Source organism: Ursus arctos, unplaced genomic scaffold, assembly GCF_023065955.2.
Source record: "Ursus arctos isolate Adak ecotype North America unplaced genomic scaffold, UrsArc2.0 scaffold_17, whole genome shotgun sequence".
Lineage (NCBI taxonomy): Eukaryota > Metazoa > Chordata > Mammalia > Carnivora > Ursidae > Ursus > Ursus arctos.
The window spans coordinates 43,107,359-43,135,116 of record NW_026622841.1 but is presented as its reverse complement, the minus strand read 5'-3'; the positions used below and the strand labels follow the sequence as shown (position 1 = coordinate 43,135,116).

At 46.0% G+C, this 27,758-nt stretch overlaps 1 protein-coding gene across 3 annotated transcripts in view; it reads right to left on the bottom strand.

The window, feature by feature from the left end:
• The window catches only part of KCTD1 (potassium channel tetramerization domain containing 1), a 174,246-nt gene that overhangs the window by 83,187 nt on the left and 63,301 nt on the right, over positions 1–27,758 (bottom strand). The window contains exon 1 of one of the 3 annotated variants that reach the window (XM_057313167.1): positions 7,572–8,054. The exons of 1 other annotated variant lie outside the window; for it this stretch is intronic. Coding sequence is in view for 1 of the 2 variants with exons in the window: in XM_026496136.4 (XP_026351921.1) it covers positions 5,418–7,226 (1,809 nt within the window). In the remaining variant the exon portion in view is untranslated. One more of the 3 variants, XM_026496136.4, reaches the window with a different exon arrangement.

Here is a 27,758-nt window from a genome sequence, read left to right as displayed (position 1 = left end):
CAGCCCCAGAGCAAAGTGCCTGTGACACGTCTGATCAAGCTCAGACACTCTGGACTGTTTACAGTCCTGTGAGAGATCTCCCGCTTTGTGGTTTTTGAAAAATCCCGTACATGGACCAAGTTTAGGATAGGATATGAATAAAAAAAAAAGAGTGACAAATAAAAGTTGGCAGTCATATATAAATGTATCTTTTTTAGAGAGAAAGAACAGGCTCTGTCAGGTTGTTAAAGTATATAAGCTGAAAGGAAGTCCGAGTGTAAAGAAAGTTGAACAGAAGGACAGGGAGAATTACTGGAAACCTAAAACATGTCTGTAGGTTTGGTCTGCTGTAGCGGAGTGGATATACCGTGGTGGGCTGTCTCGTTTAAAGCCACGGGCATTAGGAAATGCAGCCCTTGCTATGGTGAGGTATCTCAACCGGCTTAAACACTCATTTCCTTCTAGACAATCTAGAATAGAAGCTCATTCCCTGTTATAAAGACTCGACACCATCCAGAGACCGACCTCCCTCGAAGAGTAACAGACAAAGAGAAACTTTTACAAATCTGAAGACCCAAGGAGCCTAAAATCTTATAGAACCTAACCTTAAATGTTCATCATTTCCACTGTGATGTGCGTGTACCAAGCAGACAATCACTGCAGCCTGAGGCCCACTAACTTGCCCATCTCCTGCAAACCCCACTGAGCCCTGAGGGCAAGGGCCACATCCTGCTCCTTTAGACAAGTACTTAGCAGGCAGACAGAGGCTCTATCAACAATGGTTGACTTCAATTCAGTGTCTTTACACCACCACTAGCGTGCAATAAAAAAGTTTGCCCATGCAATGTTTCAAATCTGTTTCATTTTGGTTCATCAGGGTCCATCGATACCCCTTTTTGGACCAACTAATTTCCCCCACCTTCTCCGCTGTCTCAATTGTCCAGAGAAGTCTTTAAAAAGACATCCTGACTAACTGGTGTTATGCAGTGAAGAATCAATCAAGAGAAGTAAAAATGGGTCCTAGAAATAAAGTTCCAGCAAATGACAGACCCACCTTATACGTTTGTTCCCAAGATTTTCCACTCGGGTAACCGCAATACCAACTCCTACATCAATTCTGCTTTTCAAATGGCAGCTAGGACACCAAAAGTTTAACTTGAAACTGAACTTTTTATTAAATAACCAGTGGGGTTTTGCCTGGCCTAGCAAGGCAGAACCTGATTCAGCAGTCCCACCTGCAGAAGGGGCTCTCATTTGCAGTGACAAGAGGATGGCCTTTTAGGTAACGCTCATTTGGGGGAGCCAGATTTTAAAATCAGGGTGACACAAAGATTTAAGTTTTAAGTGAATGCGAGCCACTTTCTCGTTTCGCAGCAAACACTCCTTTCCCTGTTTCCTGGATCAGATTTAATAGTGAGCTGACATACATGCGGGTTCATAGCAATTTAAAATAACTCACTTGTATCATGACTATAATAACAATATGTAAGAGTTAAAAATACAGATTTCTTTCCCGAAATCACTGCTGCAAAACATTAAGTGCTTCACCTTTTAACTTTCTTTATTTTCATCTGGTTTTAATAGTTAATGAGGCCAAAATCGTGCCAATCCAACTACTTGCCAAGTGGAAAATGGATTAATTTATAAAGATTCCTGGTACAAACGCCACACTAGTAGATACTCAATGACTGTTTCCTGCATGAATGAAAAAAGTTACATAGTTATGTTACTGACATTTAGTTTCTCCACCAATCTGAATGGGACATCAAATATTCCTGCAGCAGAAAAAAGGAAGGTAGCCATAAACTAACATTAAAAATGAGGAAAATATCTGTTTTAAACAAGGCAGCTAATCCTAATAGCTCCAGATAACCATTACAAGAATGTCTTGTTAAAACTGCTTTGGCTGTTAAACCCACTACACCCTTCAAGTTTATAGACGTTTGATTCCCTCTTTAAGAGAGAGAGCAGCCCTCCCAAATTAAAAACAAGACTTTGGCGATTATTTCGGTAATACATAAAATGCAGGTTAGTTAGTTTGTTTGTTTCTATTAAGCAAACAGATTGAATATTCCTCCTCCCTTCCCACACTAAGCACCTGAACGAAGACTGTTCCCCAGTGCTATGGACATCTGACTTCTCAAAGGCAAGGTCATTAACAACTACTAGTGCCCCCACAGAGAGGCTGCTCCAATTTTTAGCTGGGAAACTGTAAGGACCCACTCTGGCCCCTAGTGAGGCCAATGAGATGGACACACTGATGTACTCCACCAACTTCAGAATCTCTCCACTACCTATTTCCTACCTGCAGAATGCCTTAGAAGTATTTCTGGAAATAATCTGGTTAAAGTCAAATAAGAACAACTGAAGACACCTTTGGCACAAGCTTACGAATGTGTCTAAGTATATTTTAGGGAACTGATTTTCACATTTTTGTTTGGTGCTGGAGAGAGGCACGGTCTACAGAAGCTTTATCAACAAAGCTATGATATTTAGAGAATTTAAACTCTTATTATGTTCCTTGTGTATAAATGATAAAGACTAAAGTTAGAAATCTCCGTGGATGGATATCTAAGCTGAAGTATTGTTCTGTGAGGCAGGAAAAATACCGTATTTTCACGTAAGGAGAACAGCTCTGCAAATGTAGGATGGGCTGTGCTAAACCTTTGTAAATGTATCATGTGATCTCCAAGATTGCTAGGAAGCTGCACCAGTAACTGGATCCTGTTAGGTCACGACAGCTATGCAGGAGGAGGGGAGACAAGAATTGCCCTTTGCTTTTAACAGCCATTCCAGAGAATTAAAGAGTGAACTTCTTAAAGCAACCATCACAACCATCACCACAACTCCTCCCCGCGCCCCGCCCCCCCTGCAAAGTCAACAAAAGCCAGGAACTTCACATGAGTAAAAATCACAAATTCCATAATCGTTAATCCTTGAGTGCATTCATTTTAAAACCAGTCCCACAAATGACACACTCAGTAACACTCTGAAAAAGTAAAAAGAGCGAATGCACTTAAAGTAACAGGCTCTTCACTTTTTGAGAAACTTGCAATGTTAGAAGAGATCAGAGCATCAGGGTGTGAGTATTACCAAGAAGTCTAGAATCATACGGTCAACAGTGGAATTCTGTGCAATACCACCTGATGAGCCTAGCCGATATTAAGGTTAGACAGCCTATGTTTATAATTAAGTAATAATGACTGAAACTCAAGGTACACACAGCATTTCCTGAAGATTAATGACTGGCAAGAGGAGTTGACCTCCTGAAGCAGTGGCTTGGGCCAGGAACCCCAGCCAGTCAGCAATCCCCAGGAAATGCCCTGGACCTCAGATGGTACAGCGGTTTTAATAAATACAAGAGGAAAAAGTTTAATATCGGCTTTCTACATAAACTAAACATTCGTTTCATTCTTAGAATGCTCAGACTTCAGAAGTGAGCTCTACGGGAGTTACTGAAGAGTTTCTTTAAAATTTCATAATGCTGATTAAAAAAACTTACTTTAACATAAATGAAAAGCTGACGGAAATATGTGCAAAAAGCACAACTTTTTGTAGTGTTTTAACTGCAAGGAGCTTAACTAAAATAATGTTTGCATAATAACCATCCAGCCAGCATATGGATATTCAAATCTATATTTAACTTTAATCTATATTTATCTGACTATACCTCAGAAAAAGAAAAGAATCAGTAGTCAGGTTTAGAGAACCAATTTACCTTACTCAGTGGACACGAGACTGTGACAGGGCAACTGCATTCCTTAGACCCAAACAAAACCCACTAAGCAACTCCCTCCTCCATCTTTTGTGAATCTTAAGTCATGATTCTATAGGAGAACGATGTCAAGAAACCAGCGGACAGACGCCAGCAGACAAAACTGTTTCATTATGATTCTAAGCAGATCTAGACTGATAAGCTTTCTCAGGCGTTTAACTCTTAATCAGGTGCTACTCTAAACCAGGATGTTTTAAGGGTCTTACTTGATCAGAAGAATGTGAACATTTATTTTTGCTTTCAAAGAAAAAGCAAGCAGAAATTCGCCGAAGACTTCTCCTCTGGGCCCTCACAACTCCATAAACCCACCCCTGGTCTGCCAGAAATGTACCACGCACGCTGGAAGTACAGAAACACACACAGCCTACAGGTCTTGTGTATTTTAGAGAACTTTGGTGTTTATATTACCATTCACAGCCCCTTTCTCTGCTGGCCTTGAGGCTTGCTGATTAGCTGGTAAACCTTTGAAAGGGTCAGTTTGTCCAGAACTGGAATTTCCACTTCGGAAACAGCACAGAGGTACTGGACATCTGTTCCTTGAAGGGCCTGCACTACAACCTCCAGACCTACAGTCGAAATTCTTACTTCTGCTTGATGGCAAGGAGGTCAAAGTTGTAAAAGCTCCAGTGGCTACGTCTGCCTGCAGAATAGAGCACAGTCCCCAGAGACCTCTGGTTTCTGGCTGCTAGAAAAGTCTCCAAAAGATGAACACAATTTTAATAATATGAATATATTCCCCTAAATAATAAGACAAGAAGCATCCAGGGAGGCCCTCAATCTCAACCTAAAATTTGGTACTGCTTAGAATGAAATAATTTTAATATTAAAACAGTTCCTTAATCCTTGATGAGGACTCTGAAAGCCCAGAGAGGTGAACTGATTTGCCCAAGGTGGCTCAGCTTCTGGGTCCATACAACTCTTAACTGTGGGTGTTCTTGCCACACTACTGTGCTGTTTGGTCTTGATTAAATATCTATATTAAGTCTTATCTGCCCCCTTAGATGGTGAGCCCCATGGGGCTAGGGAAAGGCAGCAAGGTTTGGTGCCCAGGGTGCTGGTAGTGCAGATACCCCATCTATTAACAAGTGACTTCAGTTTATGGAAACTACACCCCGAACATCACTTCACCTTCAACTACCTGTTACAGCATAAACTGGCACTGGACTGCCCATCTCTCCACATTCCACCCACATACAGGAAGTGGGCTTGGCATGTTTTCTTTGTCAGTATCAATTTTTTTTAATCTGCATAAGTTATGGCGAATATGCAAGAGAATATTTTAATGGTTACTTTATTTAAATATATTTTAAGTAACTGCTTCCTTTATATGCCCGGTATTCCTGCACCCTGCCTTAGGGAACTCATGCGTTCAGTGGAAAGCCCCGCTGCCTCCAACCCTTTTGTTCTGCGAACTTTGAAGTTTCAGCCTTAACTGCGCAGCAGGGATTTAGGGTGCGTGCCTTCTCACATCTTTTAAGGTTAGATGTAAACTTCCCTGAAAAGCACCAAGAGTTAAGCTTCTAAGGGTGAGATCCAATCCGATTCAGTATATTTAGTACTTTTTAAAACTCCTCCCCACCCCCAACCCCGACCTGCATTAGCACGAGTTAGTCCCCAAATGGTACCAGAGAAACATTTCATGCATAGAGTTTGGTTTGGTTACCTGGGTGGGGGAAACAATAGCAGGTGAAACTACTGTGGGAGAATTGGTGCTTCTGTGCCCATTGGCTTCTGGAAGAAGAGGCAGGGGGTCGTGTTTCACGGAAACCACCACCACCGCATCCACAGGCTCCGAGGGGCGGATACAAAGTCTTTTGGGGGAAGAGGGGCCGCAGATATCCCCCGACCCGAACACGGACTCGTACAGAGCGCGCTTGGGCGCAGCCTCGGATTTCACGTCGGGCCCGACCTGGCTGTCTTTGGGGAGGATATAGGTGTTCCCCAGCGAGGGCGGCTGGGGGCGGTGGTGGTGGGAGGGATGGGTGGGGGGGTGGTGGGAGTGGTGGCGAGCTGCCCCGTTCAGAGCGTCCGCGTAGCAGCCCTGCGGGGCGGGCGAGCCCAGTTTGGTGCCGATGCCCGCGATGCTGTTGAGCGTGGCGATGGAGACCGCGCCGATGCAGTGGTTGGTGTAGGTCTTGGAGAGCTTGGCCGCCTTCGAGAGCATCTGCATCCTGGTGCCCAGCAAGTTCTTGCCGATGGCTTTGTTCTCGTACCAGGTCACATCGCCCTCGCTGCAGTGGTCCCGGGGCCGCTGGAAGAACGCCTTGCAGAGCGGGTTGCGCTTCGACAGGTACTTTACGAAGCTGGCGTAGGGGCAGAACTCGGTGCCCGTCTCGTACATGCGGGGCAAGTTCTCCTCGTCGCTGCTCTCGGCACGCTTCTTGCTCCACGACGACGAACGCGACTTGTGGTAGGGCCCGAGGGACTTAAAGTAGACGAACTTGCGGCCGTCCTCGTCCATAGCCAGCCCAAAGGAGTCCTCCTCCAGCTCGCGCTGGTTCTCGCGGCCGCGCGTGCAGAAGTACATGCACGTCTCGAACCAGACCTTGTTGAGCAGCCCGAAGGGCGTGTTGGTGCTGAAGACGCTGGAGGTGTACAGCTTGCGCAGGTCGGCACGCGTGATGGCTTGCTTCTGCACCACGGGCCCGGCGCCCTGCTCCTCGAGCTTGCGGATGACCGCGGCCAGCGTCAGGTTGGCGCTGCGCAGCTCGGGGTCCTTGGTGAGGTCGAGCGTGCGGCAGTACGGGGGCTCGTTGAGGTAGCGGTTGAGGGAGCTGCGGATGCTGATGAGCGACGACTTGCTGTAGAGCTGGCCGCTCTTGGAGCGGGCCTCGGCGTAGAAAGAGCGCAGCACGCGGCACAGCGCCCCCTTGTCCATGGTCTCGAAGTCCGGGCTCTGCGCCTTCTCGCTCAGGTACTCCCGGAAGATGCGCACGGCGTAGCGGGTGGCCAGCCGGGTGTTCTCGCTCAGCCGGGCCCGCTCGGGGCGCTGCAGCACGTCGGGGTCCAGCTCGGCGCTGTCCCCGGGCGGCCCGCCGCGGGCCCGGGGCGCCAGCAATCGCGGCGGCGCCTCGGGCTCCAGCGCGGCGCTCTGGTCCATATTGATCATATGGACCGGCTCGGGTTCCAGCTCCTCCCCGGCCGAGTCCTCGGGTTCCAGGGGCTCATCCCAGTCCAGCCCCATCTCTTCCTCCTCCTCTTCCTCCTCCTCGTCCTCCTCCAGCCCCCCACCTCCGTCCTCCTCCTCCTCGTCCCCCGTTATCTGCACCTCCTGGATCTCGTCGTCCTCCTCCTCTTCCTCCTCCTCCTCGCCCGCGCTGCAGTAGTGCGGGCGGCCGTGGCGGCGGCCGCGGCCCCCCGCACCGCGCTCGCCCTCGCCCCGCTCCCCATTGTTCTCGGCGGCGGCGGCGGCGGCGCTGGCGCTGCCGCCCGCGCTGGTGTTACAGTCCCCGCTGCCAGGCATTCTCGCCATATTGCCGTCTCTCTGCCAGTCCTCGGGCAGGGCGCATGCGCTATATTGGACCGCAGCGCTGAGAGCTTTTGTGTTTAATGACCTTCAGCTACCGGGAGGCAAAGCCGGGCTCTTAAAGGAGCCGCGCTCCAATTGTCAGTTCGGAGCGCTGCTCCGGAGGGGCAGCGGCGCGCAGGGGATGGAGGGGAAGGGAGGCGGGGGTGAGTTAGACAGGGAGAGGGTAAGGACGGGGGCTGGCTGGACCCTCTTCCTCCCCAACCCCTCTCCCCACTCCTAAGAAAACTTTGAAGGGGGGGAGAAAGGGGAGGGAGAGCTGTCGGTGGGGGTGAAACACTCCCAACTTACCCTCTGGCGGAGTGGCGCGCGGGCCCGGGCGGGAGAGAGGGAGGGCCGGCGGGAGGGCGGGGCGGTCTCGCTTCTCTAAGTAATGCCGGAGGAGCAGTGCCCCTTCCACCGCCCCCTCATTGCCCCCCGGAGCCGGGGGTTCGGGGAGGCAGCAGCGCCGGGCGGGCCGCGGGTGCTGCTCGGAGAAGCCCGTGTCTGGGGCCGCCCGGAGCGGAGCGGAGCAGGCAGGTTAATGAGCAGGGTGGAGGAGGCACGGCGAGGCCCCGCACCCTCTCTGCGCCCGCGGCCAGGGCGCAGCGGGCGAGGCTTGGGAGCGGGATGGGGCTGGCGGCGGCGGCTCCCCCACCTACTTGCTGGCGGCGAGGCGCGGGGGCCTGGGGCCAGCCGCACGGCTCCCAGCTCCCTTTCCGACTCTTGCAAAGGAGCGAAACACGCCCCACGTCAGCCTCATCCCTTTCGACTTTTCCAACAGCCTCTTTTAAGCTGTCATTAAAGACCTGGGGCGCTCCCCGTAGGTCTAGGGCAAGTCCGCGCCGGTCCCGCCAGCCTGGGGAAGGAGCGAGAAAGAAAGACTGGGAGGGGCGGGTGGGAGGGGAGACACGGGGAGAGGCGCTCTGGACCCGAGGGACCCCTCCCCACCCGCGCTGGCCGCCGCCCTCCCTGCCTCCGAGCACACTGACACAACTCCCTCTGGCGAGGCGCTCCACCTGGTTGGAGCTAGAGCAATGCCCGTCCCTAAGGCCCGTCGGCGGGCGGAAAAAGTGAACTTGGTTCTCGGCCGCCCCCGCCACAATTCCGGCAATTCGGATCCCGGGCGCGCTCTCGTTCCAAGTTTGCCAACCGCCATTCTTTCGCCCTCGGGGCTGCGAAGCCTCCGGCGCACGGGGGCGGATACCTCCGAAACTGGAAAGGCGGCCAAAGAGCTCGCCGGGTCCCGCTTTCCCATAGGAGACACTGTCCCACTTCCAGCCCAACGCCCGCCCCCGGCGCGCCCAGACTCTGGGCGCGTCCTCGCGTCGCCGCCTCCCGCGCTCTCCCGACCCGGGGGCAGCGCCCCCAGAGCCACCGGAGACCTCAGCTGTTTTCTTTGGCGGCACAGCCCCGGCCACCTCCGGAGCTCGCACTGCATCCTAATTTTCTCCTCCTCGGGCAGCCCGAGTGTCCCCTGGCACTCCCGCCAGCTCCGAATCCCAGGGGCTAGGGGAACAAACGGAGCCAAGTCCCAGCATTGCGACCCCGGGGCGTGCCGACCCTGCAGTGAAACCGCCTCCCCAGCTCCTCCAGGGCGTCCTCGGATTTGCCCCCGAGTCCTAATTCTAGGCACTTCGGCTGTGGAAGTCTTGTCAATTGCCCGTCCCCCCTCCCTCCTGTATCCCCGGTCTTGCTTTCAGGACAGTTTATAACTTTACGCATCAATAGAAACCCATCCGTCAATTTGTAATCTGAAAAAATAAAAAGTAAGGGGAGTAGACTAGGTCTCAGGGCCGTGTAGGCTTCTAAGTGGGAGTTGACGGTGTCTTCAGCAACCAGCGCTCGGTACGCGTCTTTCCTCGGCCCTGGACGCGGCAGAGCGTTGGGGAAACTGCGCCAGGTGTGAACAAGTTGGAGCAAGTCGGTGCCTCCCGGGACCCCTCCCGCTCCTCGGGCGCGCGCGCGTACACACACACACACACACACACACACACACACACACACACACACACACGACACACGTTCTCGTCCGCTCTGCTGTCCGCAGAGAACCGTCCCGGGAGGTGAGGGATTCGGTGGTTGCACTCCTCCGGAAACATCCCCGAGGTGCTGCCGGCTTTTTCCAAAATGCACTGTGCCCCCGGAAATATGTAGGAAGGCGTTTGTTTGTTTCCCCGAGCTCAGGGCAATAGGCAGCTAAGTTAGTTGCACACGCGACCCCGCGCACACACCAGTCGCACAGGGCTACTTCCGGAGGGCTGGCCCTTTGTCCCGGGATGCTCCCAGGTTTTCCGGGCGCCCTAACACTCGGGAAGAGAATTGCAGCAATGTTGAACACTCAGGTGGGCGCCCAGGAAGTTACCTACCAGGGGCTGCTCTCCGGCGGCCCTCACCGCCAGCGCAGTGCACCGAGGGGCTGTGCTCCCGGAGCAGCCTGGGGACACCGACCCACGCTCCAGCCCCGGAGGGGAGCGGCTCCCCAGTTCTCCCCACTTATGCAGGCGAGCCCCCCTCTCCGCCCCCCCAGCTCCCCTCCCTGCTGGGCGAGCTGCTTTGAATTGCTTGCAATTTGCCGGAGGCGGTGTGCTGGGTTGGACGCTCCGGGAAACAAAGCAACCAAAAACAGCTCCCAGTTGACGTCAACTTATTTCCAGAAAAGAAAATAGTTTTGTGCTCCCAGGACAAAATACCCCCCAGGGCAGGTCTCTACCGGCAAAAGCCAAAGGGGGGGGGGGGTGATGGTCAATAGCAGAACCAAAAAACCCAAAGTGCAAATAAATTTTTAACGGATGTAGCCAAACAAAAGCTTCGGATGCTGCCTGGACAGTTTGCAAACAACGGGCAGGACCTTCGCAGACGTTAGATAGGAAAAACGCACCTTGGAAAGTATGCCTTGGCCTGATTTTCTGGCAACTATGAATCTGTTTCATGGCACCAGCTCCTGAAAAGCTACCAAAATTCTTTGCCCATTAATGAGTCTTCATCAAATACTGGAAAGGACCTCTTCAGGTTAGAACCTAAAGTTTTTTCCAGGAAGAACACCCAGAAAAACCCTTCCTGCCACCACCAAAGATAAATAAATAAGCTGCTTAATTTTTAAAAGCCGGTGACACAAAATTACAGTTGAGTTCATAAAGGAGTTCAGTTCTAGTTTTAGTAAATGATTCCTTAAAAACATCCTGTGGTACCATCAATACCAAATTGAGAGCATCCAAAGGCTTTCTTCTTCTTTCCAAAAGGAGGAGGCAGTAGTGGTTGTCTTCTGTCAGCCCCGCTGACATTCCTCCACTTGGACTCTGCCCTATCATGAAGTCCTCTGAACTCTCCCACCACTTACAACCTACGGCTCCTTCCTAAGGATGATTTCTTTATTTCTTGTGCAGAACGCATAGCGTCTTTACACAAACTGATTCCAGTCCTGTATGAAACATTTATTACAATTATTGACCTGTCACAACTCATTACTATAAAAGCTGTGCTGAGATGTTTATATCTCCAACAAGAAGCTCCACATTTTTTTAGCTCTTTCATAATCATTAAAAAGTGTCATCTACGTATTTGTGCTGCTCCATTTCTTAGATTACTTGAAAGTAGTGACATGGTTATTTTGGAAGGAAAACCTCCAAATGTTTCCCCCTCACTTTACAACCCACTTATTCCCATTCCGTGTTCACACATTATGAGAGGTTATACCGTATAGACACATATTCAGCTCGTTCTCCTCTTTGCTTCCAAGCTACTGAGTATCATCTGTTAGATCACTGATGTCACTGCTTTTTAGCTGCTTGTTTCCTCTGCTACACCGATACACCTTTGTACTATAGGCTGGAGCCCGGGTCATGGTGAGCACGCCAGTCATTTACATTAAATGAACGAATGAACAGACGTGTGTTTAGTTAGGTCTATATTTAGCAAGAAACTTCTTGGTAAAAAAAAAAATCTTAAAATATCATGGATCTGAATTTCTACATTAAAAAAATCAGGACGAAAAGCAACCGCAAGGCAACATTATTGTTTGCAACGTAAAATAAAGGTAGAGACTGCTTTGGTTTACTATTTCCGTACCATGATCGCCTCTCTGGTAGAACAGACTCTAGGAAGTTATGGCAGAAGTAGATGGAAGGACGGAGGAATGGAGGTATCAGTGTATTCAAAGAGGTGGTTTGGGGAGGATTTAAATTGATAAATTCAAGAAATTTTGCGGGCTCTGGGGGGCAGAGAGCAGAAAAAGCACTCAGTTCATCACATTCAAGTCATGCTTGATTTGATTACTAAAAGATTCGTCAAGGACAATGGAGGTTAAATCGTAATTCAGATTTCAAGCTATTCTGATATATCTTTGTCTCAAAGTTTCACTGTTAAATTCTGTTGAATTCATTTGAAGACCATCTTGAGCAATATATTTGGAACTCAGATGAAAAACAGAACCCATGTACTCTAACTCTATAAAGAAAAGAAAAATAACTCCAGAAGAGCAGAACCTGTCTTATTTCATACTGCATCTCTGGTTCATTTTCAACACAATTCCTTAGCATATCTTAGCAGAGTGGTTGGCACGTAGTAGACATTCAGTAAACACACAAATATTTGTGTGTGGGGAGAGAGCTAACCTCCACAAAAGGATGTGTAGCAGACTGGTTAAAACTGCATCTTTGAAACAGGACTGCGTGGGTTTGAATCCTAGTTTGGCCTTACCAGTTGCCTTTTTAGTTTTTTAGTTATTTTTAAAGATCTTATCTGTTGACGTAATCTCTACATGTAACACGGGGCTCGGACTTACAACCCTGAGACCAAGAGTCACATGCTCTACCCACTGTGTTATCCAGGTACCCCATCTAGCTGCCTTTTTTTAATGTGTTGTTTCTCTCATTATTTTATTATCTGGAAAATAGTTAATAGCCCCTACCTCATAGGATTATTTCAAGAATTAAATGGAGTTAATCTGAGTAAAGCACATAATACAGTGTCTGGAACATTAGTAAACATCCAGCTGTTAGCTCTTTATTTATTAAGGCTCCTCTATTTTCCAGGCTTGATTATAAAAAAGAAAAGCAAGGCCAGAAGGGTTCACAATGATCAAACCACTGGCCCAAGGTCTCCCAGACCGTGGTAGGGCAGGAAAGTTTGGCTTCATAGCCCACACCTTAGCCACTTGACCACATACAGCTTTCTGGGAATCAAAGAGTGAAAGAAAAAAGTCTTCAAGGCAATTACCTACCATTAAACTACTTCTGTGTGTCCTTTGATTTGGGAATCAAATTTTGCAAAGCCAACATAGCACTAAGCTGAGTCCTAAGCTTGGACTGTCAGCAGGGCAGAGATGCCCTAGGAAACTGTCATCTTTGTCACTTAGTACCTAAAACACTAGTACTATCTTCCCAGGCTATTTGAAGTAGGGACCCATCTGTGTCTTAGCAGAAATGACAGTCAAGAATGTTAGAGGCCAAAGGAATGCCCACAAACCCAACCAGACTAGAATGAGGTGTTTTCTATTGAAATCCTGGGCTGTTCTGCAGAAATCTCCTGGGGACAAGGAGGGTACTACCTATTTTTATCTTTGGTGCTTTGTCAAAAAACAGGTCAGAGTGAACCTAACACAGTGATTGACAGGAGTAGAATTTTTAGTTTCTAATTGCCACCTGGTAACTATAATTCCTGATCTTTCTACCTAATAATCACCTACTGGTCCCTGGGCTGTTTTTAAAACAAGCAATGTATGAGGGGAATGTAGTTTTCCGTAAGTAAATTCTATTTTTTTGTGGAGCTTCAAAGTGTGCTCTCTGTTGTAATAATCTGGGAATGAAACCATTTGGTTAATAAAAAAACTCAAATGTAAAGGTTGTCAAAGTTAAACACAAAATCAGTGATACTTGTTTCTTTCTCTTCTAGTCACATCTCTAGTCGCATATGTGGGATTGAAGCGGATGTTAGTCCTCTTATTAATAAAATTATTTTTATGCCATTGCAATACTAATTAAGGTGGAAAAAGACGTAAAGATATGTTTTAATGTCATGTCACAAATACATATCTTGGACCATAAAATAGTCCTGAAACTACTTGCTACAATTCAAAAAAGTAGCCTATTCAGTAAACGCAAAGCAAAACAAACAACAAAAATGTAAAGACCCACTTTCTACCAAAATCTTGGTATGAAAATGTTATTCTCATATTTTTAAATTGTCAATATCAAGTAAGATAGCCTTCTAAGAAAGCAACGAGGCAAGTTCTCAAAAGCCACAAAAAATGTGGTCATGTGCTATGACCCAGAAATTGCTTCTGGAAATTATCTTCTTCAGAAATACCTAATTTTCTTTGTATTTTGGTAAAGTTTGGTTTATTGCACCTGGACCACTTGGACAAATGCGTTTTGCAGTACCTGTCACAAAGTTTGCTCTAGAACAGCATTTCATAATGTCTTGGAGACTGCTTTTGTTTACAAAGTTTAGAGAGTAATTATTTGTTGAATGAAGAAAAAGTTCAATTAGAGTAAAATCGTGTCTTCTCAATGTTATATAGCAATGTCAAGCGCCCTTGGATGAATATGGATAATGACGGCGAAGGTAAAGGATATACAAGGGCAAAGCAAAACAAAACCTAAAGCTCACATTTCAAACTTTCTCAAGTTCACAACTTTGAGAAAGTTTAAGGACTGGATTTCGAAGCTCTAGATATCAGAAATTAGTATCTAGATATATCGTGGCAATTCACAGGACGTGTGGAGGAGTGGGTATATACCTGCCCCGTGGCTATGTTTCTAAATGAACTAAAAAAGAAAAAAAAAAATCCCCTTTTAAATACCCAGAAGCACTAACCCACATTTTGAACTAATTGACTTACTTTTTCTTAGGAAAGCTTAATTTAAGTGATAGGGGCACATGGGTTTATCTGAATATTTAAAGAGGCCCTGGGATGGGGGCTTGTTCTATTTCTTTAATTTGATGCTGGAGATCCAGGCTTTGCACCTGATGGAAGAGAACAGCCTTGGAGAGGGGTGGAAAAGCAGGAAACCTGGTGACCGCTCTATTTTGGGATCTAAGTTTGCAGAGCCAGGGCACAGGCTGATACCAGTATAGAACTCATAATTCTTCATGTTTACTCTTCCTACACTCTGTCCTTTGATTAGGATACCCCAAGGGCCACATGTCATCATTATTCCAAATAAAAGCAGACTCCTCTGTCCACGATTGCATCTGTTTTACTGTCTTTCTCTATTTATGGCTCATTCGCTTAAAAAAAAAAAAAAAGGCAAAGCTGTGGTCTGTCATTCTTTTCAGATTATAAAGGCAATAAGTCTTCATTGGAGAAGATTCAGAAAGTACAGAACTCCGGAAAAATATATATGCGCCATATTTCTTTCTTAACATTTGGTGAATGCTTGCTGCGGGTCTGGTTTTTTGTGTTCACACTCTCGAGTTGTTCTCATGAATCTATGTGAAGATTGTTCCTATTTTCCAGATGAGGACTTAAATAACTTGCCCAACATCACATAGGTAATGAGGGTCACTCTGGAGCACCTACACGTTCTTTAACAATCCACCACACCCGGCCCTTCAGTTCTATTTCCAGGGCCCAGAAGAAGAGCACTCTTTCTGCTTGAATATATTTCCGTGAATTCAATATCACTGGTTTACTGTTAAAGAACAACGTAATTCAAAATATTGTAATCAGTAGATTTTTGGCAAAAAATGTAAAGTATGAGTTCATTTGTTAAAAAAAACGGAACTAAAATCATATGTGCACATTTTACAAATGTGCCTAGCAAGCCTAAATAATGATCTTCCTACCACCCCAGCCTCCCTTCTAGATGTTTCAGTTACACAGCCTGGCACAGCCCAGACCCTTCTAAGGGATGCTGCCTTGCTCATGCCACTGATGAGGGGACAGATGTGCCAAGCCAAGTATTCCATCATATGACCACTAGCCCTGACTGACTGGACCAAGGATAGGTCCTTGGACAACCCATCCCTAGGCTAACTAGAAGCCTGGATTAAAATTCTTGAGCCAAACAGTCTCTCTCTCTCTCTCTGGGAATTATGACAAGAGTGAGAAGAAAAGGCAGCAGAACCATTGAGTCTGCCCAGTCCTGCTCTGGGGACTTGCTCCTGTGGAGAGCCTGGGGCGGGGGGGGGGGGGGGGGGGGGTGTCAGGGGGCTGCCCTGTATCCAGACTCATCCAGTCTGGCCTCCAGGGGGCCCAACCCTCCGAGAATCTTGACCTTGGTTTCCAGTGAGTTTCACTTCCATTCTAGTCCCCTTCTATCTCTACACTTAACACCCCTTGCTTATAACCAGGAAATCCTAATATGCCTTCACCGTCAGCCCAGGTCCAACTCCCACATCTCAGACTTAGAGAAAGTCACCACAATTCACCCTCTATCCAAGATTGAAACTTGGACAACTTCCCTTCTTCCTCCTCTGTCATGCTCTCTCTCACCCTCCATTTCTACTGAAGAACAGAGCCCTGCCAATTCTCACAATTTGCTTTATTTACTTATTTATCTGTTTATTTGTTTATTTTTTTATAAGTAGGTTCTACGCCCAGTGTGGAGCCCAGCGCTGGGCTTGAACTCACGACCCTGAGATCAAGACCTGAGCTGAGATCAAGAGTTGGATGTTGGACGCTTAACCAACTGAGCAACCCAGGCACCCCTCACGATTTGCTTTAAATCCATCTATCGTCTTCGTCCAAACATGGATTCACTATCTTCCCCTCTGTATCAGTCATCTCAGGGGGCTACAACAAAATACCACCAAGTGGGTGGATTAAACAACAGAAATGGGTTTTCTCACAGTTCTGGAAGCTGGAAGTCCAAGACCATGGTACTGTCAGGGTCCTGGTGAGACCTCTCTTCCTGGCTTGTGGAGACCTGCCTTCTCTCTGTGTCCTCATCTGGCTCCTTCTCTGTGCACGTGTGGAGAGAGACACATACAGATCTCCGGGGTCTCTCTCTCTCTCTTCTCCTAAGGACACCAGTCCTATTGGATTAGGACCCCACCCTTTTGAGCTCATTTAACTGAATTACCTCCTTCAAGACCCCATCTTCAAATACAGCTACCCTGGGAGTGAAGGCTTCAACGTATGAATTTCGGGGGCACATAGTTCGGTCCATAATTCCCTCCAAACCCTCTCCTCCTTCCTTATTTCCAGTCTCTGTAGTGCACTCAACCTAGGAGCCCAGGAGTCATCATGACGGTGCCTTCCCTCAGGTTCGGGTCACATCTGTCCCCTTCGGCTCGTGCTCTCCAGTCCTAATGGCATCACCCTAAACCAGGCCACCTCTGCTCTTCTGTGACTCAGGGAACAGAGGAGAAGCCTAGGCTGAGGCAGGGCCACCCAAGGACGAGGGAGCAGCCTCCTCAGGGGTCCTGGCTGTGATTAGTTCCTTGTCCTTGGATGTCCACAGGATGCCTTTGGATCCTTTAACTTGGCCTATTTTGTGTAGGCTCCTCTTTCTTGGAAACCAAGAAACCCAGACTAAAACGTGCTCCCTGCCAATTCCTTTAGTGGCGCCCACCAGCCCCAACACCCACCTTACCATCTAGCTAACAAAAGTAATTGCTCTTCCTTAAAAACGCTTGTCTCTCATCCTGCATACCTTGGCTCATACACCCTCGGCCTGACATTCTCTTCATCCCCTCCCTTAATGGTTGAACTCCCGGAGAACTTTTTGGAATGATTCCACATGTTACCTCCGTTTGGAAGCCTTCCCCGTCTTCAGCAGACTCCCAGGTCTCTTTCTCTACAATGAGAGAGTATATCGTAGTGGTTAAGTGCTTGGGCTCCAGTGCCAGGAAACTTGGATTCAGATTATGGTTCTGCCACTTAAGGGTTGTGTAATTTTAGGCAAAATTCTTCACCTCTTCATGCTTGTGTCTTTGTTGATAGCACGGGGGGCTGTTGTGAGGATTAAATGAGTTGATATAGGGGAAAAGTTTAGAACAGTGCCTGGCACACTGTAAGTGCTTAATAGATGCTAGCAGTAATCATGATCCCGTGCAATATGCATGACACCCACCACTGCATTGTGAGCCTTTCCGTCTCCACTCAAGTCCTCTGAGGCACCTTCTAGAACTGATGCTCTGGCCAGGCTTCCCTATGCTTCCTGCCATGCTGGGCAGACCCCTGTTTTAGCAGTTGCATGTATTATAATTGCTGGTCTCTCCTTAATCAGACTCCTTGGGCTTCATTAAAAGACAGGAGATGATTATTATTATTATTATTATTATTATTATTATTATTACTATTATTACTATTATTTGTATTCACTTTGCCCAGTATCGTTACTGGCACATAGAAGGTACGCAGTGGAAGATGTCTGTTGATTGTGTTACAACTGCAAGTTTACTTGCCTGTATCATCCATTAGTCAGCAAGGTCCTTGTATCCATCTTACTCTTCGTATAAGGAGGGGCAGTGGTGGTAAGTTAGACTGAGCATGGGCTCAGAGCCAGACAGCCTGCCTTAAATCATGGCTGTGCCACTTCCTGGCTGTGCAACCATGAGCCAGCCACTTTTCCAGCCCCTTTCTGATGAACTTGACCTGTACCCCCGGCCTGGGCTCTAGGTCACTCCATTGTGTCTTATGTCTGGACCATCAGTGACCATTCATGTCCCGGGCCTTTGTCTGAGCAGCTCCCCTCTGCCTCAGATGCCTTTCCCGCTCATGCATTTGACACATTCCTGCTTATCTGGTAGGACCCAGCTCACATGTCTTAGAGGCTTTCAAGAAGCCATCCCTGCTCTTTGTCCTATGCGAAGACTTCTATATTCTTTTATTATAATAATATCGCCACTGAGAGGCTGTGAGGTACCTGTATGTGTGCGTATGTCCCAAAGAAGTTTTGCAGGAAGAAGCTTGTGGAATATACAGTATCTATGCGAAACAAGCCAGAGGAAACATCACAAGACATTCAAAGGAAAGAGATACTCGTGGCTATGTCCTAGAATGATATGACAATGGGAGTCAAGTCTTCAAAAAAATCCGACCAACTTTTCTTTAAAGAGTAGCCATTCTGGGAGCCGATGAGAGGAAAGGAGGCGAAGAATTCATTAATATAGGAAAGGTCCTTTGAAGATGAAGACGGCCAGGCAAGAGTATTAAGTATCAGATTTCCGTGTAATTAGGGATCAGGTCTGTTCCAGATCATCTCCATCTCTGGCAGAGCCTCACTTTATTTTTGCAAACAGCTGAATTCTTTCATTCATAACCTTTCCCTTCATTTGAATATGGCTCTTAGGGGACACATCAAAGGGCTTGGAGATCATCGTTTGAATCAGGTTGTCTTTATATATGATGTGGTAGATATGAAATCTTTATCTTCTTTTCTGTTTTTCAAACAGAAGGAAGCCATTCTCTCTGAAAGTGAAGCAAGCCTTCCCAGAATGTACTCTGCCCCTTAGGTCTCTGAGAGAGAAAACCCAACAAGAATACCCGAAGGTACATTTGAGAGTTTTTCCTGCCCACCTGCAAGAAATAAACGTGCATTTCTTTATTCGGGGACTTCTATTTGGGGGGCACTGGTTTGATTCTTGTGAGTCCCAACTCATTTTTTTGAATAAATTAAACTGTCTCTAATTTGCTGCTTGATGCTTCTGTGGGGGTGAGCATACTTTGTTTCCAGAACTTCTTCCCTGTGGGATGTTGAAGTGTTAGTGCCAATTTTTTTTCCCCCAAAAGAAGAAGGAAGAGTCAGGTTTAGTACTAAGCATTAACTCAGCAGTCGTTGCTAAACTCTTTGAAATCATTAGATGAAAGGCAAAAATAAATCTGCACTAAGTATACATATCATCACTGTTTTTGTTATTATTGTGGGAATCTGCCATTCAAAGAGTATTTAATTACTGAATAATTTTCTCTCTGAATTTATGATATCTTAAGTTTTACTTAGGAAAAATATGCGTCTTTCATAGGTAATCCTTAGATTTCTTACGGAAAGTAGATTTTTAGCTTAGTAGAGTCTAAAGCCCATGGGATATAGTCTATCCGTTCCTTCATCTTATACCCCAGGCCTATAGCACAAACCCAAGCGCATAGTAGGGACCAACAACCATTGGTCGAACTACATTGAATCTAATGGCCTGCCATGTTGAAATGTGATCAGCTAGCTATAATTAAATACTGTTTCTTCTTCAATAAAGTCAATGCAGGCTTTTGGCAATTTTAACCATTTTTCTTCTTGAGAATCCAATTTTCCAGGCTTCGTGGTCTGTCCCGAGATCGGAGCAGGGAAGCAGGAAGCCAGATTCCAGAAGGACGGCAGAGTCTGCCCGGGCTCCTGCCCTGTGTTTTCCCTGGCTGCACCTCCTACCCCACCAGGTCCACACCTGCACTGCTGAGGCGCCGGACCAGTTCCTCTGAGCTCCTTCTGGCTGTCCTAAAACAAACCAACAAAAGCTTGCCACTCCCGGCACAGAGCACTGCCAGGCTCCGAGTTGGTTAACAATTCACTGAGAAGACAGCTCTGAAATTGCTTCTGCCTACAGAGGGTGAGGGTGGGTATATATAGAGATTTCCAACTTGATGAATCTGTTTGGGAAGTCTGAATTTGCAGTTTGGGGAGCGAGCCTGTTCAGGGACCGTCTGCACGAACATTCTGCGGGAGCAGCCTGTGTGCTGAATTCGCGAGGCTGGCACTTGACGGTTCAGCTTGACTCTGCAGGCTCTGTGGTCTCATCCCAAAGTCACAGCCCACACAACTGGCATTTCCCCTGGTGGCTTGGAGAACCTTAGACAATAATCCCCAAGCTCTGTTTCGGAGGCCAGATCTTGAAGGGGAGAGGAAAGGGTAGTGACGAAGCCATCTGTTTCTTTCCACCCAGGAATCTATGCCCCTATGTCCTCCGGCTGGTTCAGGCCTCAGCTTCGAGCTTCATGCCACAAAAAAGCTGCTTCCCGAGACAAGAGAACAAGGGAAAGGTTTCCTACCCTGATGCAGAAAGCTCTCTGGGAGCTAGGGAAGAAGGGAAAGGGCTCTGAGCGTCCCCTGATCCCTCCCTCTCCCAGGGGAGTTCAAATACTCATCAGGCTTCCTGTGATACTAGTTGCCTGTTATTCCACGAATTACTTTTTTTTTTTTTTAAGATTTTATTTGTTTATTCGACAGAGATAGAGACAGCCAGCGAGAGAGGGAACACAAGCAGGGGGAGTGGGAGAGAAAGAAGCAGGCTCATAGCGGAAGAGCCTGATGTGGGGCTCGATCCCATAACGCCGGGATCACGCCCTGAGCCGAAGGCAGATGCTTAACCGCTGTGCCACCCAGGCGCCCCTCCACGAATTACTTTTTTAAGAAGATATATCCACACAACATCAATGTCTCTATCTTTTGGTACCTCTCCCAGGACAGGGCATTAGATGGTTTCTGCTCATTTCTATGTTAGGATAAGCAATCTCCAGGTATTTGTCAATGTTTCAAGAAATGTGTTACTAATTCTAAGATGTGGATATTGGAAAATTATTTGCATACAAATTATATGAAAACCATCCCGGAATTTATTTGCAACATCAACATGCTTTCTTGAGAGTAGAGTAATTGTGACAGCTCCAAAGGAAGACCCATCTTAGGGCTGATATGAGACTGAGAGGGAACTGCTGTTGGTCTAGACACACGGTCCAGTACTTCTCCTTTGAAAACACCCACCGTAGCAAATTGGAATGGAATACACACTTTGAAGATGATGATTGTGATTTCCTCTAATCCATGTCAAGAAAGCAGTTGTCTCTGTATGTGATCCCATCAGAAGAAAACCAACAATGAAATGATACATTTTCAGAAAAATACTGTTTATGAAATCAAAGTCAAGATAATCAAAGCCTTACTTCCTTAAACATCTGTAGGATTTTAAATTAGGACTTTTTAGATTATTTTCTTCTCTGGCCGATTGCAAATTCATTCCCTGTTTCCTCTCTATTTAAAGTAAGACATGATTAACAGATTCCATAAGGTGATGTTAAATGAAACCCCAAATACAGAAAAAGTAATGTAGTGGAATTATCAAGAGGGAATGAGTGAGTGGAGGAGTTAAATATAAATGGACCAGCTCATGCATTTTTAATTTCTTTTCTTCAACATGAAACAAAAACAAGGAGGTAAGTAAGGTGTAAAGGCAGTCATTTATATATAATCATTGCATCTAAAACCGTTACACCATAGAATAATAGAAGCAAAAAAAAAAAATGGAGCAATTAGCATGATCCATTGAGAGCTTAATCAAGGCCAACACTGTTTGCTGCCTGTTAATTTGTAACTAATTTGCTGCCGCTGATACACTTTGAGACTGAACTCTATAGAGTGGAAGTGGAACCCTGGAAACTCAGCACACAGCCCTGATATCTTCTTGTGCTAAACTGACCTTCATGTTGGTACTGCTGAAAAACCTAAAGTTGCATTCCACATGTATCTTCTTTGGGAAAATAAAATGTTCGTCTTTCTTTTTGTCCCCCCCCCCCCTTTTTCTTTTCACGAAAAAATTTGGTTTGGGTTGGGGGAAGGGAGAGGATTTACTACTTAACATTTTAAAAAGGCAATTAGCCTGTTAATCCCATATCTGCATTGCACCAGTGGCATTTTAGCAAGGACTGGGTTAAGGCATCTTTAATACTATGTGCTTGACCTTTGGATGGTGAGTGAAAGTTTACACAGCACGTTTGTCTGTATCATCTCATCTAAACTGCATGGCAAAGAAGAAGGGCTATGATTATTCCCCACTTGACAGATAAGAAAATTGAGACAGTGAGCATTTAAACAATTTCCTCCCAAATTATTTCACCGGGGTATTAAGATGCAGGGTCAAGAACTGAACCCAGTACTTAGACCCCCAAATCCTCTTCACCCCACTTAGCTACCACCTAAAAGTTGTAGAACCCCAAGGGGGCTCTGAGAACTAAGCTTAGTGCTCTGAGCAGAGCTTCACTCTGTAACTGATAAAAACCCACTCAGATCTCTCCTTTCCTGACAACTCACAGCTCAAATGTCATGGAAAAGAAACACTTCCTACCTCTCTCGCCTTTCTCCCGCCCCCGACAACACTCTTCTCTTCTATTCAGGCTGTCAGATTTTTCTTGCAAGGCATTTGGGACTCAAATCAGGGAAGGGGGGGGAGGCACCTTGCCTTAATTCTCATGGCAATGACAACCAAACTGTTACATTAATTGTTGAGGGGGAAGTAGGGGCACAGATTATTCACAAGGAACAGATAATTCGCATCTCACCTCTAGTTATGAAATACCTTCCCTAACTTGATCTTAACCTTCTCCTGGCTCAGACCTGAAATCACCGATTGGAACTTAGTTTTAGGCAGAGAGACACATAGCTCATAAAGTTATACACTCCCAGGTAATTAAGAGTAATATATTGTCCGAGGAACAGAATTAATTAGGTATCAGCAGTGAATTAGCTAAAAGATCATGTAGATTCGGCACAAAGGCCAACCAAAGTCAAGTGCAAGTCAAAGTCATGGGGCAGCCAGGGGCCCATGAGTAAGGACAGACAATCTGTGTACAGGAAGAGCTTAACTTCTTGGCAACCAAAGATCCTTGACTACAATATTGAGAAAAGACTTATATTGGTAAAACCACTGTCCAACAATGCCAATCATGCTATACTCAGGCTGTCCTCACATGCTAGGTAGTAAAACAACTAAGTTCCAAACGAAGCAAGCTAAATACACTTTGGAACAACATGGGAGGGCTCCATGGAGGCAGGGGGCCTTTGTGTTACCCTTTGAGAAGTGTTTAAGGTGTGAGAGATCTCAAACTGGGGAGTGACGCTGAAAAAGCTGTGTTCAGAGTATATTAAGTTTGCAAGAATGTGTAGAGAAATTTGGAGGAAAAAGATGCTTAGAAGAACCAGAGAAGAGGAAGGGTAAAATCTGACAAACCTTGCAAGGAAGAGTTTCTAGAATGGACAATTGGAGGGAACCCAAAGAGGAGATCCTCAGGGAACTGGAGTCTAGCTTGAGTGCTTCTCCTAATTTATTATGAGACCTCTGACTTTAGGCCAATCATCAACCCTTTCTGGACTTTAGTACCTTCTTCTGAAAATGACTGAGTTGCCTTCTTTCTCTAACATGAAAGACTTCTATGATTCCAGTGATTCATACCTCAGGGAGAGGAGAAAATGGTGCTTCAGTTGACTGAAATGAGGAAATTCAGAAAAAGGCTTCTCAACGGGGGACGGTATAACTCCATTGTGTCTGAGGCTGCCGCCGTGTGGTCTGAGTATAGCTCCATTATTCTGTGAGGGCATCTCAACCACTTTCTGAGTGTAACGCCATCACTCTGTGAAAATGCCTAGTCACATTCCGGGTGTAATTCCATCACTCTCTGAGTGTGCTCTAGCCACGTCCATGGTTCTAAGGATATTTTTGCCAGACGAAATTTCGAAATTCTTTACTTCCATTGATATTAATCATAAATTATTTCTACTGGTGAATATCCATCGCACCTAAAATTCCCCAGCCTTCTTTTACAGAATATAAGGGCTTGAGACTAAATTTCTAAGTAATCACTGAATATGAGAAAAAAAAGTCTACAACTCTTTCACTAGTTAGAGGGCAGGGGCTGAGTCTCCTTCATCTTTGCGTTAACAGGAACCCGTGTTGTCCCTTGTATATATCCGGCCGGTGAATATAATACGTGTTGAACAAAGGAATGAATGAACTAGTAATTACATGAATGACAGGGTTCCAATACTTCAGACTTTGGGAAAACTGCCATAGCCTTAACAAAAAAGGGAGCAATAATCAAGAATACTACATATTGTAGTTTTTTAAAAACACCCACATTGGCATGGTTACTTCAAGGATAAACAGTTAATGCTATATATAGGTGTTCTGGAATCATGTAGAGTGACTGTGAATATGAACTGGCAGTCATGGTGAGACCCATTTCAAATAGACATTCCTTAAAAATAATCACAGGGTAGCAAATGTAAGCTCTGCTAAAATGTACCTCCATATATAATGTTTCATAATGCCTCTTTAAACAAGGGCATGAAGTGTTTGGTACAGTAGCCAAGAAGAACAAATTCACTCACTGAGGGAGTTGACTCTGAACGCGCCATAGTACATGGTACTTAATTCTGTATCCATTTAAAAATACTGCCCTAACTCCTGCTAGTGGTAGGGCTTTTATTCTTAGATAGCACCATTAAAGAATGACGAATGAGCTTTCGCTTGGTGTGAAAAAATTACCTCAGGTAATTCAAGGAAGGTGAAGTCACAGGCACGGTACAAACAAGTACGTGAGTCAGATTATAGCAGTTTTTTTTATTGGTTTTGGATGGCATTTTATTGGGGCCAAAGTTATGAGAAGGGCTAATGGATGTCAACTCAGGATAATTGTGACAGGACAGTGCTCCTATTAAAACTGGTCAGTATGTGGGGTCACGACACCAGGTGAGGTGCTTGGTTGCTTCCAGAAGCAGGTATTGCAAAGTGGGACATGGGAGGATACCGATGAGCCCCTTGGTGTAGGGCTGCCAAACACTCCAGTTTTCTTCTCTTTAAAATGTCTTTCAACCAACCAACCAACCGGCAGTTATTTATTCAGGAATTGCCCAGCATGGTGGCGAACCCTGAGACAGTAGATAAGGTGTACCCCTGTCCAGGTGAGAAGCTTCCATTTTTGTTGACTAGAGTAAATTCAATTTCAAGATGGTTGTCGTGTTCCTCAGATCAGGTCCAACTTGTGTAGGAGTCAAAAAGTACTGGAGAAATTCAAGTCAACAAAGGTTCTCCTCAGAACAGCTTAGGTTTGGAGTAAATGAGTTTATTTTATCTTAAATACGTTACTAAATTAAAGGCTGGTTTTCTAAGCTACAGACCATGCAAATGTACTGTTAGCTGATTCGTAGATACCGGTAGTTCTAGCCCTATTAGACTCAATCCTCCTTTTTGTAACAAGTAGGAAATTCCTCCTTGCTGTCCTGCAATGCAGTTTATAGATCATATAGGCTACCTGCACACAGACTCTCAAGAGTCATTACACCGTGAGTACTAACTAGTCATAGTCAGAGAGACGAAGGGAGAACAGTGCTTGTCAAAGGCTGGGGGAAGAGGGAATGGGGAGTTATTGTTTAATGGGGACGGAGTTACAGTTGTGCAAGATGAAAAGATTTCTGTGGCAAGACGATGGTGATGGTTGCACAACAATGGGAGCGTGCTTAATACTGAACTGTACAGGGGCGCCTGGGTGGCTCATTTGGTTAAGTGTCTGCCTTCGGCTCAAGGTCATGATCCAAGGGTCCTGGGATCGAGCCCTGCATCAGGCTCTCTGCTTGGTGGGGAGCCTGCTTCTCCTCCCTCTGCTGCTCCCCCTGCTTGTACTGTCTCTCTCTATCAAATAAATAAATAAAATCTTTAAAAAATATACTAAACTGTACACTTAAAAATGGTTAAGATGGTAACTATTACATGTTTCTTACCACAATTTAAAAAATCATTGTATTGGCTTACTTGTAATAAGAGAAATAAAGGGAAAGTCATTTATTTTCAAATAATATAAACAACAAATCGTTAATGCCTGGGTGCAACTACGCTAGAGGACATAAGGAACTGGTTAGAAGCCGCCTATCCGTGGAATCACCAGGAATGTGAGTGATACATATGTGGTCTGATATGTGTGTTTCCACAGCAGTGCTGCTGAGAAGGGCATTTACCAAATGGTGAAAGACTCTTGGAAAGTTCTGCACAAGATAAGGCACAGTTTTCTCTTAATGTCTATGGTTGGTGCATTGTGGGAAAATTCAGCATGTTTAAAATCGTGCAAAAGATACATTGCCTTTATACGTAGAGCAAGTTGGATTCTTAAACATAAGCAAGTTTTTCACCTACGTATTGGGTTGTATTGGAACGTCATGAAGAACCCAGGACAGGTGTTTGCTGTTTGAAACTGTTCCTACCACCGTGGGACACCTCCCGTTCCTGGGCCCTGCCCCCCAAATACCAGTAGTACCCCATACGGTCCTTGTGACGACCAGAAGTCCCCTTCTTGAGATCCAGTGACGAAGGCTGCCCACATTTGGTGCCCCAGATCCAGCAACTCTCTCAGTGATGCTATGTCAGGTCTGTCATTTCACTATGATTTCCTTCTTTTTGGAGGTCATAGTTCGATGGTCTTTTATCAATCATAATTAATAAGTAATAAGATGGCTCTTAAGAGTATTGCCCAATTAGCTGAAAACCAAATAACCAAGAATCTCGAACACGTTTTCCTCTCTACTTTTAGAAAAGCAGACAAATAAATTAGCTGTTATCAAATATTGGTTCTAAAAAGTAATGCTTGGTGGGTATTGCCATGGGACTCCTCACCACTCCCCTTGAGGCAAGCACAGTGTCCGGAGCTGCTTGCGATCATTTAAGGAAGATTAACTGCCATCCAAAATGGGTCCAAGTTAAGACGTACTTTTACTGTGCTCTTTTCGCTAAAAAAAATCATATTTCTCAAGAAAGCCAGAGCTTTGAGGGCAGGCCTTTTTGGTTTTTCCATTGCTCACGCTCCTCTCATGTAGTCTCGAGCACAGAAGGCACTCAAGTATCTGTCCAAATGAACTGAATTTGTCCGTGTACGATATTTCTAGTAACTACCAATACCAAATGAATCAAAACCCCCTAGCTTCAATCCCTCCAGAGAGACAAATGTTAATGTACTGTATTTCACCTTAAACTCTGTCATCATCGCACAACTCATGGAGGCAAATGTGAGTCAGTCACAGTGAAGATCAAAACTCTCCACGTAGGTTATTCTTCCAGTGATTTCACTGTAGATAAAATGAAGTAACCCGAAATCTGCAGAGTAATTATGTCAGATAGCCTCACGTCATCATTTATTCATTCCCAGGATAAAACTGTTTCTCCTGGGCCCTGCAAGAAACAAGTTTGGCTAAGGCAAGCAACCCCCAATTATAATGATAACTTTGCTGCGGAAAAAAAAATAAACGTGTAATTAAATTTTGCAGGTGCAACAATCCCGCTCCGTGAACCACGGAGGAAACCTGTGAAATTATCCTAAGCAATTTTCTCTAGTGTAATTTGGAAATTAGCCCACCTGGAGACATAAACCCACAATTTCCTCTGCCATTGTCTTATCACCTTTATCTTGTCTTCCACGCGGAGGCTCCTGTTGCAAAAAAAGAAGCAGGACCGAACACCGAAATCTCAGCAACAGGGTCAAATTATTTCAGAGGTTTTGCATGCCGGCCCATTGACTTTCATGGTGGCTTTAAAGATCATAAAAACCAACCGAAAGTACTGCAGGGCACAACTAACCTGCCAGCGAAGCCTTGCCGAGTCGTGGTGACTCGGAGACACGTGCAGACTTGCAATGCCGAGCGCGGTGCCAGAGCCTGCCTTCCTGGGGAACCACATGCGGCGGCTGGCGAAGCGCACGGCGTGCGTGCGAGCACCGGGCGGAAGCAAAGCTTGTTAATTCCCAATCTCCGCACCCCCTGAGCACAACCATTTGTAACTTTCCTCCCGTCGCTTGGCGGTGGAGGAGGG